Raw genomic sequence first — 12,520 nt, forward strand, 5'->3', positions numbered from 1 at the left:
AAAATGAGGACTGCTTTAAGAGATACTACACTAGGGATGAGCTTCGAGTTAGAGTCAAATTCATGTTCGACTCAAACATTGCCTGTTCGCCTGTTCACTGAACAGCGAACAATTTGGGGTGTTCGCGGCAAATTCGAAAAGCCGCGGAACACCTTGTACAAGTCTATGGGAGAAATCTAAAGTGCTAATTTTAAAGGCTTATATGCAAGTTGTTGTCATAAAAAGTGTTTGGGGACCCAGGTCCTGCCCCAGGGGACATGGATCAATGCAAAAAAAGTTTTAAAAACGAAAGTTTTTTCGGGAGCAGTGATTTTAATAATGCTTAAAGTGAAACAATAAAAGTGTAATATTCCTTTAAATTTCGTACCGGGGGGGTGTCCATAGTATGCCTGTAAAGGGGTGCATATTTTCCGTGCTTAGAACTGTCCCTGCACAAAGTGTAATTTCTGCAGGAAAAAAAGTCATTTAAAATCACTCGCGGCAGTCATTGAAAGTCATTGATAAAAAAAAGTGTCAAATTAAAAAAAAAAAACAATGACGTGGGGTTCCCCCCAAATATCCATACCAGACCCTTCAGGTTTGGTATGGATTTTAAGGGGAACTCCAATAGAGCGCATATCGATAGAGAGCCCCCCTCCCGACCCCACCTCCTCTGATCTAAGGGAAACCTGCATTACATCGGGGAGGCAGGGTCAACCACACGTCATTGGGGAATCCGGGCTTTCCCACTTGCGTCAGAGAGGGGCGGGGTCAGGTGACGGGTGGCCCCGCTCTCCTCATATAAGAAGTGTCAGGCTGCCGGGATCCCTGCAGTGTCTCCACCGGTGGAGACAGAGGATGGATGGCCTGCGCTGGATGGATCACCCATCGCTGGACCCCGGAGAGATGATTATCCGTCGCTGGATAGCAAGAGTGGATTACCACCGCTGGAATCTTTTTTTAAATTTTTTTTATTTTTAATAAAGGACTTTTGCAATGGTGTGTGTGTCTTTTTTCACTATTTTCTACACTTTCTTTGTGAAATGGTAGCGGTACTTTTGTACCCCCTTACCATTTCAAACGGGGGGACCTGGGGGTCCCCTTGTTAAAGGTGGATTCCAGATTCTGATAAGCCCCCCACCCGCAGACCCCCACAACCACCGGCCAGGGTTGTGGGGATGAGGCCCTTGTCCTCATCAACATGGGGACATGGTGCTTTGGGGGGGACCCTCAGAGAGAACCCTGCGAATCAACTGCGGGTTCCAGCATCGCACTCGACACACACGGCAGTTCACACTGCCATATGCGAACTGCTGGGGAGTGTCATTATATGTTAACGACACCCCCATTTCAGCTCGCATATCGCACTTGCGAACTGACAGTTCGGTCATGAATCAGATCACATATGCGTGAACACACATGCGATCCAATTCTGGCCCAAACAGAAAAATGGGTCCTGTGCATGTTTGGACCGAATGCGGTGCGATATCAGCCATACTATCTGTATGGCTGACATCACACCCGCACAGACATCGCATGTAATGTGAACAGCAGTGCACTGCGAATTACATGCGATGTCTGGTGTGAACCGGCACTAACAACTAAAAACAGTCTAGTCCTAAAGAGGTTAAAATATTGGTTAAAAGAAAAGCTCTAAAGTTGAATGCTCAGGGAGCAATGTTGGTTGTAGCCACAGAAGGAGTTTAAGGGATTGGGTGAAATATTTTTTTCTCTTAGGACCCAAAGCTTACAGTCACATACTCAAACCAATCCAAGACATGCATATTACTTTTTCCTAGTGAGAATGGCATATCTAAGTCTGGGTTTCTTTCATCCCTAAATATATTTAACCACTTAAGCCCCAAACCAATTTGCAGCCAAAGGACCAAGTCCCTTTTTGCGATTCGGCACTGCATCGCTTTAACTTACAATTGTGCGGTCGTGTGAAGTGGCTCCCAAACAAAATTGGGGTCCTTTTTTCCCACAAATAGAGCTTTCTTTTGGTGGTATTTGATCACCTCTGCGTTTTTTTTTTTTGCGCTATAAACAAAAATAGAGCGACAATTTTGAAAAAAATTCAATATTTTTTACTTTTTGCTATAATAAACATCCCAAAAAATATATATAAAAAAATGTTTCCCTCAGTTTAGGCCGATATGTATTCTTCTACATATTTTGGGTAAAAAAAATGCAATTAGCGATTATTGATTGGTTTGCGCAAAAGTTATAGCGTTTACAAAATAGGGGATAGTTTTATAGCATTTTTATTAATTTTTTTTTACTAGTAATTGTGGCGATCAGCGATTTTCATTGTGACTGTGACATTATGGCGGACACATCGGACATTTTTGACACATTTTAGGGACCATTGTCATTTATACAACAATCAGTGCTATTTAAATGCACTGATTCCTGTGTAAATAACACTGGCAGTGAAGGAGTTAACCACTAGGGGGCAGTGTAGGTGTTATGTATGACGTAATGTGTTTTTTTATTTTAGGGAGGCGTGCCCTGGCATGTGACGTCACTGATCGGCTTTCCCTATAAAAGGGAACGGACGATCGGTGACAGCCACAGTAGGAAGCACTGAGAGAGGTTTGTCTACACAGACCTCTCCTCGTTTTTCAGCTCTGTGACCCGATCACGGAACACCAGCGGCGATCGGGTCCGCTGGTCCCGCGGCCACGGTCACAGAGTTCAGGACCAGGTGCTTGTGCCCAGCCGTGCCATTCTGCCGACGTTCTTCGGTGCGAGGCGGTCCTTAAGTGGTTAAACAGTAGTTATTGAAGACATGTGCAGTCCATTTAGTTCAGAATCGAAATTCAGACAATTTTTTCATTATTCTGAGATTCAGATGTATCGAATAGTAACGAATCCGAAATAACAAACCAACATATCACGAGAAATTGGAATTTAATTTTAATCGAATTTGAAATAAAGAATAGAATATAAAACATTAGAATAAAACAGAACAGAATATAAAATAAAATAATAGAATAAAATAGAATTGAAAATAAAGGAATAGAAAGAGTAGAATAGAATAAAAAAAAGAATAGAATATAAAATAAAATAATACAATAGAATATAAAAAAGAGAGTAAAACACAACAGAAGAATAGAATAGACAATAATAAAATAGAATAAAAAAGAATAGAATAGAAAAACAAATTAAATTAAATAGAATATAGCCGCCTTCCAAAATTTAAATTAAGAAGTGAATAAAATAGAAAAGCGTAGAGTAGGGTAAAACAGACCAGAGTAGAATATAAAATAAAAGAATAGAATAAAATAAAATAGAATAGAAAATAAAGGGATAGAATAGATTAGAATAGAAAATAAAGGAATAGAATAGATTAGAAAAGAAAAGAATAGAATGGAAAAGAAAAGAATACAAAATAAAACAAATAGAACAGAATAGAAAGAATGGAAACCGTCTTCCGAAATTCGAATAGAATAAATAGAGTAGAAGGGAAAATAATTGAAAATAAAAGATTAGAATAGAAAAGAATAGAATAGAATAGAAAAAAACAATAGAATAGAATAAAATAGAATATAACCGTCTTTTGAAATTCTAATTTTGAATAGAATAGATTAGAACAGAATGGAAAGAACAGAAAATAAAATAATAGAATATAAAAGGATAGAAAAAATCTGCCTTCCAAATTCGAATAGCATAAATTTTGAATTTGAATAAACTAGAATAGAATATAATTGTCTTCCGAAATTTGAATTTCAAATAAAATAAATTAGAATAGAATAGAAAATAATAAAATAGAATAGAAAAAAACAATAGAATAGAATAAAATAAAATAGGAAGAATATAACTATCTTTCAAAATTCGAATAGAATAAATTAGAATAGATAAGAATAGAATAGAAACATTTCCTGAAATTCAAATAGAATAAATTTGAATAGAATAGATTAGAATAGAAAAGAATAGAACAGAAAAGAATGGAATAGAATAGAAAATAAAATAATAGAATAGTAAAAACAATAGAATAGAATAAAATTTAAAATAGAATAGAATAAAATTTAAAATAGAATAAATTTGGATTTGAATAGATTAGATTAGATTAGAAAGAATAGCATAGAAAAAAACAATAGAATATAACTTTCTTCGAAAAGTCGAATAGAATAAATTTTAGTCCAATTTGAATTTTTTAAATTTGGACAAATTTAATTCAATTCGACTGACTTTGGAGAATTTGAATCGAATTTAAAAAAGAATAAATTAATTGAAATGAATTCCAAAAACAAATTTTAAGTGGTTGTATAGGCTGAAGGTTTTTTACCTTCATGCATTCCGCGCATGAAAGTAAAAAAAATTCTGTGTGCTGCTCGGGGGGAGCAGCACACAGAATTTTTTTTACTCAGCCCCTCGGATTCTCAGCCTTAGCCCCCTCTCCTCATTGGCTGGGACAGCAGCAGTTGTCCATTGGTTCCCATTGCTGTCAATCACAGAAAGTGAGCCAATGAGGAGAGGGAGGTCTTATGGACGCATAGAGCAGCAGCTCGGGAGCGAGCTTTCTCTGTGGGCACTGCTGGGGGGGCCACTTACTTCTCCCACCATACATTACAAACCACCCACAGTACATTTACTGCTGCAAAGCATCCGCTCTGCACCAGATCACGTACCTAGTATGTGATCTGACACTTCCAGGTCTGGGCCGCTGTGATTCTACACAGCGGGAGCCCAGCAGCGGGTACCACGGATTCGATATCTGCCAGCACACGCCAATTACACAGGGCAAAGGCAGAATGACAACCTGCCTATGTAAACAAGGCAGATTGTCATTCTGTCAGAAGGGAATGTATTGATCCTGTGTTTTTGCTAAGCAGGAACACAGATCTTTGCCTTCTCCTAGTCAAAGCACCTCCCCTATAGTGAATAAGCACAACCTAGTACACAGTTACCCTTTGATCGCCCCTGATGTTAACCCTTTCCCTGCCAGTGTCATTAGTACAGTGACAGTGTATATTTTTTTAGTACTGATCACTGTATTAGTGTCACTGATCCCCAAAAAAGTGTCAGGTTTGTTCACTGCAATATCGCAATCCCTCTGTAAGTCGCTGATCGTTACCATAACAGTAAAAAAATTCAATAAAAATAAAAACATCCAATAGTTTGCTGACTCTATAACTTTTGCACAAACCAATCAATATGCTTATTGGGATTTTTTACCAAAAATATGTAGGAGAATATATATTCACCTAAATTGATAAAGAAATTCAATATTTAAATTTTTTTGTTGAGTATGTCTTATAACAGAAAGTAAAAAATATATTTTCTTTTCAAAATTGTCTCTTCATTTTTCCGTTGAGCCCAGGTTCATACTGACAGCGGGATTAAAATCGTGCAGAATCAGCTGAACTCATACGATTTCATACCGCATCTCATTCTGAATTGGGGGGCGATTTGAGAGACATATTTGTGGGTTGCTGCACAGATGTCTATACAAATCACACCCCAAAGTCGCCAAAAGTAGTACAGAACCTACTTTTGGGAATCGTTGTGGTGCCGCGAAGTCAGCGTCATACCGATTTGGGCGGTGCCATTGCCGGCAATAGCCTCCAATTTCACATGTGATTTGACATGTCAAATTGCACGCCAAATCGCTACAATGTGAACCTAGTCTTAGGCTCGGTTCACACTGGTGCAATGCGGGAAACCCTGCAATTCCTGTACGGGTTCCCGCATCACACCTGAATCGCAGGCGGTTCATACATCTGCAAACCGATGCGGGTGTCAAAGTTAATGACACACCAAAATCGGTTTGCAAGATCGCACATCAAACTGTGAAATCAGACAGGAATCGGATCGCATGGGTGTGAACAAAAAAAATAAAAGGGTCCTGCACCATTTTGGAGCGAATGTGATGTAATTTCAGCCATACAGTTTGCATGGCTGAATTTGCATCGCAAGACATTGCATGTAACGTGCACAGCAATGCGATGCGAATCATATGTGTTGTCTGGCATTGCACTAGTGTGAACCCAGCCTTATAGTGCAAAAAATATAAACTGCAGAGGTGATCAAATACCACCTAAAGAAAGCTCTATTTGTGGTGGAAAAAGATATTTTATTTGGGTACAGCGTCACACGACCGTGCAATTATCAGTTAAAATAACGCAGTGCCGTCCGGTCAGGAAGGGGATAAACAATTCCGGAGCTCAAGTGGTTAACCATGCATTCCAATACATTGCCCCAGGATCAGTATTAGAATAGAACCGAAAAAGGAGCAACACTGAAAGCATGAAAAGTATTGATACTTCATCAAACAGCTAATAGTAGTAGCCCATTGAAAAAATGATATCAGTTATCAAAACCCTGCAAAATAGGAACACATTCACTAGTCACTTCGCAAGCCTCAGGAGACGGAGCATGCGCGGAGCATCCTGCAGAACGGAACACGGTGTCCTGTCGAGAACTGTCCCCCATCGGATAGCTCCACCCTATACTGCGCTTGCGCAGTACGAAGGACGAAGGAGACGCCGCACAAGCAGCCTGTAGACGGAGGAGCATGCGCAGTGTAATGTGTGAGGCGCACAGGATCTCGGGCAGTCGGATATAGTACTGGAAACGAGGCTTGGAATGCAAGCTGTATTTTCCGAGCTGTGAGGCGTCCTGATTATGAGTTGCTATGGTAGTTATTGAAGATGGAGTCGTGCCGTGGGGTCTGATATGTGAGTTGGCCATGTCTTAGTAGTATGCAGGCTTTGTGGAGGCAGTGAAGTCATATCTCATATATAGAGCATCTCCAGTCGTACTGATGACATTGGAGTCAGTTCTCCTATGAGACGCATGGGCTTTATAGAAGTAATCATCACCACAAATAACAGGAAGGGCGCACACTAAAAATGAAGGAGCTTTGTATTTTTTTTTTGGTTCTGGTTGGGGGTCTGGCTTACTAAGGGAGTGGTTCTGTGTTCATTTAAAGATGACCATACACTATACAATCTCCTCCTTTTATGGTGGCCAAACACCATCCATAAACAATTGATTTCCGATCCAGCTCTGACAACCCATTTGACTGATAAGCCACAACCAGTTAGAAGTGAATTTCTATCAATCGTTTATGATCTGATCATAACTTATGATTGTATAAGTCACATCTCTGTTTTTTTCCCATGTGATCTAATAATCCGATCAAAGGAGATACAGTCGTACTCGTGAAGCATACAATTGATGCATGCAGAGCAATCAATCATTTTCCACCCTGGCCGATCGAGTCATTTTGATCGAATCTGGCTTGAAATTGAGTCTAAAGCCCCATACACACTATCAGATTTTCTGCAGATTTTTGTCTTCAGATTTACCAAAATAAAAAACCTTAGGAGTTTCAATTTGTATGCAATCAGGCAGGCCCTTGCACTACATGGTTTTGGTAAATCTGAAGGAAAAAAATCAGCAGAAAATCTGATAGTGTGTATGGGGCTTTATGCCTTTTTCAGGTGGGGTGGACTCCATCAAGGGGATCTGCCTGCTCAGCGGGGGATCTCTCCACTGATCCCCACTGAGCAGGAGGATGACAGGTCTGTGTTAAACAGAAAAACGATTTGGATTTACTGACAACTGTTTAACGTAAGAGCCTGCCTGATTGGGTACAACGTTAAATGATTTGTTTAAATTTGTCCTCGTATTACATAGGTTTGGTGAATTTTAATGAGTTTGTACAATCCGGTTGTAGTGCGTTTTACCACCCCAATTCTGATCAAGGGAAGCTCCTTTATTTATTTTTTCGCTTTGCTTCATATGATTGGTTCGATTCACACTTTGGAAAATCATAGTTTTGGTGTATACAACAAAAGATCCATACGTAATACCAAATGACAAGAATGCACTAGGAATTTAGCACATGTGCATACAGTCCCATTGTTTTAGTGCATCCAGGAGGCCCTATGTATTCAAAGACGTATGCCTAAAATGCAGAATACCTGCATTCTTGACATGAATCCTTGAACACATATGTCTCATAACAGTGTTTAGCCCCATCCAGATGCAGCCTATTTTATCTTGCCATAGACTGATGCTGCACCTGCCTTCTGGCGCAACTTATTGGCAGGATTTTAAGCCCACTAGCGGCTGAGGAAAGGGTTAAAACCACCCGCAAAGTGCTACTGCCAAATCGCTTTGCAGGTGATTTGGCAGCATTGCCCATTGATTTAAATGGTGGTTTATGACGGTGTATACTCCGCTCCTGCACCACCCCAAAGACTCTGCTTGCAAGTCCTTTTCTTTTTTTTTTTCTTTTTTTTTTTTTTTTCGGTCCTGCAAGCGTACCACCCTAGTGTGAAAGCACTCGGCTTTCTCACTGAGGAGGCTTGAGAGGTGCTTTTCAGGCGCTTTACTGGCGCTATTTTTAGCGCTAAAGCAACTTCACAGCCCTTTCACACTGAGGCACTTCTAAACTGCCAGTAAAACACTGAGCGTGTTTGAAGAGCTTTTCAGATGCTTTTGAAGAGCTTTCCATTAATTTCAAAGGAGAGGGGTGTTTTCTTTCTTCTTTCTTCTTCTTCCTCTGCTACAAAGCTATTTTTCAGCCCAGTAGGGTCTATGGCCACCCACTTTCAATCACAAGCAAGGTAGACCTGATGGAGACGTGGGCTCTCAACCTCCATATCAGGCTTCACCCACTGTTGGTGTTTGGCCTTTGTCATTGGTTGCTAGAATGCCGATGGACTACTTCCCACCAACCAATGAAGTAACTGGATTAGACTTGGTCTTAATCTTCTACAGTTTTGTTTATCTTCAAACTGTAGCTAACGCTTTTTTTTTTTTTTTTATGTATTGCAGTCATTGCACCACATTGTAAAAGTGATGCAAATAATGAATCTGTCATTTGTCTCCAAGAGCTTTCCCAGTGCTTTTGTGAATTGGGCGCTGTGTTGTGTGAGATATCTGTCTATCACCATACTACCAAAAAAGTGGGCTTTAAAGCTGAACACCAGCCTCAGAGATTTATATACATTTTTAAGGCAAAATGTTGTAATGATGCATGAAATATGTACAGTGTCTGTTTTACACTATAATATTTTCATTAATTTGCTGAATACTGCTGTCAGCGGCAAACTATTGCTGCGGAGGGTATGAGAGCTATGATAGTGAAATAATGCAGTTTACCTGTCCTTTCCTCTCCGTCTGTCAATTCACAGAACACCTTGTATCTGTTCACTGTATCTGTTTGAACAGAGAGGTGATCCTGATGTTTACTCTCCCCTCCTCTCTTGTTGTCCATTCATAGAATCGCTTCACTGTCATAACAGCATCTCTCATTCCCCCAACTGCAGGTATTCAGTAGTCTTAAAATATTTCTCTCTATGAATAGTCTGTTTTTGCCTTTTTAATTTGGAGAGGTAATCGTCATTCTTCTTTTTTTTTTTTTTTTCTTCAACAGGAGCAACACGATGGCTAGAAGTGGGATAAGAAGTTCAGCTCTGGCCAGGGCAGAAGCCCAGCTTTCTGGTCGGAGGGTCCCTATGAAATCTAAGGATTCTAAAGATGAACTGCAGGTTGGTGTTCACCATGGACATGCCTATTAAAGTGGTGCTAAAGGCAGGATTTTTTTTTTTTATCTTGATGCATTCTGTGCATTAAAGCGGAGTTCCACCCACAATAGCATTTCATTTTCTTGGGGGGTGTTGAGCGGCTATCCAGTTTTTAAGAGCACCAAGCTCCCACTTCCTCCTCTGGCACCACGGTGCCGGAAGTAAGTTCACCTCCGCCCCCCCCCCCCCCAGGTCCCAGAAGATTTCTCGGCCATTCACAGCATGCAGAGCTGCTATAGCATGTGCAGTGAAGTCACATCCGGGCACCCACAGTTAGAATGCCGGCACCATGAAGAGGAGCGAGGCTTTGAAGCGCCTGCAGCACTGGACCGTGGGATAGGTGGACACTTTAAGATACAAACCCTGTATGCAGCAGCCCTCCTAATGCTTACCTGAGCCCCATCTTGATCCAGCGATGTTGCACAAGGGCAGCGGCTGTCCAGGACCCTCCCTCCTAAATGGCTGAGACACAGCTGTGGGCGCCGTTGGCTCCTGCTGCTGTCAATCCAATATCAGTGAGTCAAAGACAAGAGAGAGGGGTGAGGCAGAGCCGAGGCTCCATGTCTGAATGAACACACAGAGCAGCGGCCTTTCTTTGGGGGCACTCAACAGGAGGGGGAGGGGTCAGGAGAGCCGAAGAGGGACCCGAGAGTGGAGGATCTGGGCTGCTCTGTGCAAAACCAGCGCACAGAGCAGGTAAGTATAACATGTTTGTTATTCTTAAACAAAAAAAAAAATCCAAGACTAATATCGCTTTAACTGCTCTCTTTTGAATTATAATTCCATATTGTTTGAATGTGTTTTTTAATCTGACTATATTTTCTAAGGGAACCAATGAAAGGTTTTACTCTGGTATCTGGATACAGAGATTGTGCTTTCTTGGCATAAAAAGGGAGTCCATCAAAAAAAAAAAAATAAATTATTAAAAGCCAGCAGCTACAAATACTGCAGCTGCTGACTTTTAATAAATGGACACTTACCTGTCCCAGGGTCCAGCGATGCCGAGCAAACGCTTGGTTCTCGGCTGCTGCTGCCGCCGCCATTCTCAATGAGGGAATCAGGAAGGGAAGCGTTGTGGCTTCACTTACCGTTTCCCTACTGCGCATCAGAAGAATCTGATGAGCGGAAGTTCCACTTTTGGGTGGAACTCCGCTTTAATCACACAGTGCGGCATGAAAATGTTGGTGCCCCTCCTCAAAAATCACAATTGCATTTAAAAACTCACTGCTCTGCGTTTTGTGATCTGTGTTTGGTGTTTAATAGGGAACTTATTGACACCTGCAGCAGATCGCACACTTTTTGAGGTTGCAGAGCATGATACACCCTAAATATTAGGGCTGCACCGAATGGGTTTTTTGGTGCCGAAACCGATACCGAAAATGAAAAATACACTAGGCCGAAAACCGAAACTGACCCATACAGAAAATGACTGACTGTTTTTAAAAAATATTTTTATATAGGAGATGGTCAGAGACTGGGGACATGGTACAGGAGGTGGTCAGAGACTGGCGACATGGTACAGGAGGTGGTCAGGGACTGGCGACATAAGAGATAAGTGCAGCCAGTGTTGCCCCCAGTGCAGCGAAGAGAGGGGAGAGCCGCCTCCGCCGTCTGGTTGAATAGAGTGCCGGGAACATCACAGCTTTAATTTCAGTAGCTGTGTGTTCCCCGTCACGCGCCGTCACATACAGCCCCTTGTCTGGGGAACTTTGATAGACAGATCACCCATCCACATTGGGGAGGAGCTGTATGTCACGGCGCTTGACGGGGAACACACAGCTATTGAAATTAAAGCTGCGATGTTCCCGGTGCTTTATTCAACCAGACGGCGGAGGCGGCTCTCCTGCGCTATACACCCCCCCCCCCCATGATGGGCGCCACCATTTTCGGCTCAATTATCGGCCATTTTTTCCTTTCGGAAAATTGTCGAAAAGGGCATTTTCGGCCGATATGTTTCAGCAGCCGAAATTTCGGTGCATCCCTACTAAATATGGGTGTAACATATTCAGAATGGGGATCTTTAAAAATAATATAATATTCCCCTGTAACAGACCTGTCCTCAACAGGACTATATCCCCGTAAATGCTTCCTCTGTCCGGTACCACACGATCACAGGCCCTTTAGCCCACTCAGTCACTTGCCGTAACTCAGTGTAGGGTGAAAAACATCACTCGTTATTCAAACACACAACTCAAGGGTGCTCATTCCCCCCCCCCCCCTTTGATTTCAGGGTGGGATATAATTGTCCAATAACAATAGACACACAGGTCATGTGTATTTAAAACTCTCATCAGTAAACAGTCTTCTCAGCAGGGAGGGGTTGCTGGATGAATCCCCCCCCCAAAGACACCCCACCCAACTAGACATGCATCCTATAATATACTTTTCTCCCAATGCCGACAGACACAACAGAACAACGGAATACAACCAAAGTGACTCCCGTCCCAGTGACACTTGGCACAAACACTTGTAGGGCTGGTGCTAGGGAACAGTAGGGCAATCAGGGGAAGTTGGGTCCCGGTGACATCCCTCTTTAATGCAACCGCTAAATCATTTATTAATAAATGTGACTGAAATAAAATATTCTCCACTGCTTTAAGCTTTAAAAAAAAAAAAAAAAATGATTGCGTTTTCCATGTACAGGAAAAACTAGGGTTGCACCGATAATAGTATTGGTGCCGATGCCGAATATTTGCACAAGTATCGGTACTCGTGCAAATGCACCGATACCTAAAGCCGATACTTTCAGGCTTGGTTCTTTGAGCTGTCAGTAGGTCTCCTCTATTGAGAGCGGAAGTGTTAAAGAAGTCTGGTAATTGGAGCTGTCAAAAAAAAAAGAAACAGCTGCCAATGTTTATTAACGACATTGCTCAGCCGCTGAAACACTAAAATAAAAAGAAACATTGGGGTGGATTTACTAAAGGCAAATCCACTTAACGCTACAAGTGCACTTGGGAGTGTAGTCGCTATAGATCTGAGGGGGAAGCGCTGCTGAT

General features: G+C 41.7%; 1 protein-coding gene across 1 annotated transcript in view; it reads left to right on the forward strand.

The window, feature by feature from the left end:
• Positions 1–6,507: 6,507 nt before the first annotated feature.
• The window catches only part of CUNH19orf44 (chromosome unknown C19orf44 homolog), a 41,048-nt gene continuing 35,035 nt past the window's right edge, over positions 6,508–12,520 (forward strand). The window contains exons 1-2 of the mRNA XM_077475486.1: positions 6,508–6,662; positions 9,374–9,488. Of these exons, the coding sequence (XP_077331612.1) occupies positions 6,661–6,662; positions 9,374–9,488 (117 nt within the window). The 5' untranslated portion in view covers positions 6,508–6,660. The remainder of the gene's footprint in view (positions 6,663–9,373; positions 9,489–12,520) is intronic.

This window comes from Lithobates pipiens, unplaced genomic scaffold (assembly GCF_037356315.1).
Source record: "Lithobates pipiens isolate NorthernLeopardFrog02 unplaced genomic scaffold, aLitPip1_a1.2 Scaffold_13, whole genome shotgun sequence".
NCBI classification, from domain to species: Eukaryota; Metazoa; Chordata; class Amphibia; order Anura; family Ranidae; genus Lithobates; species Lithobates pipiens.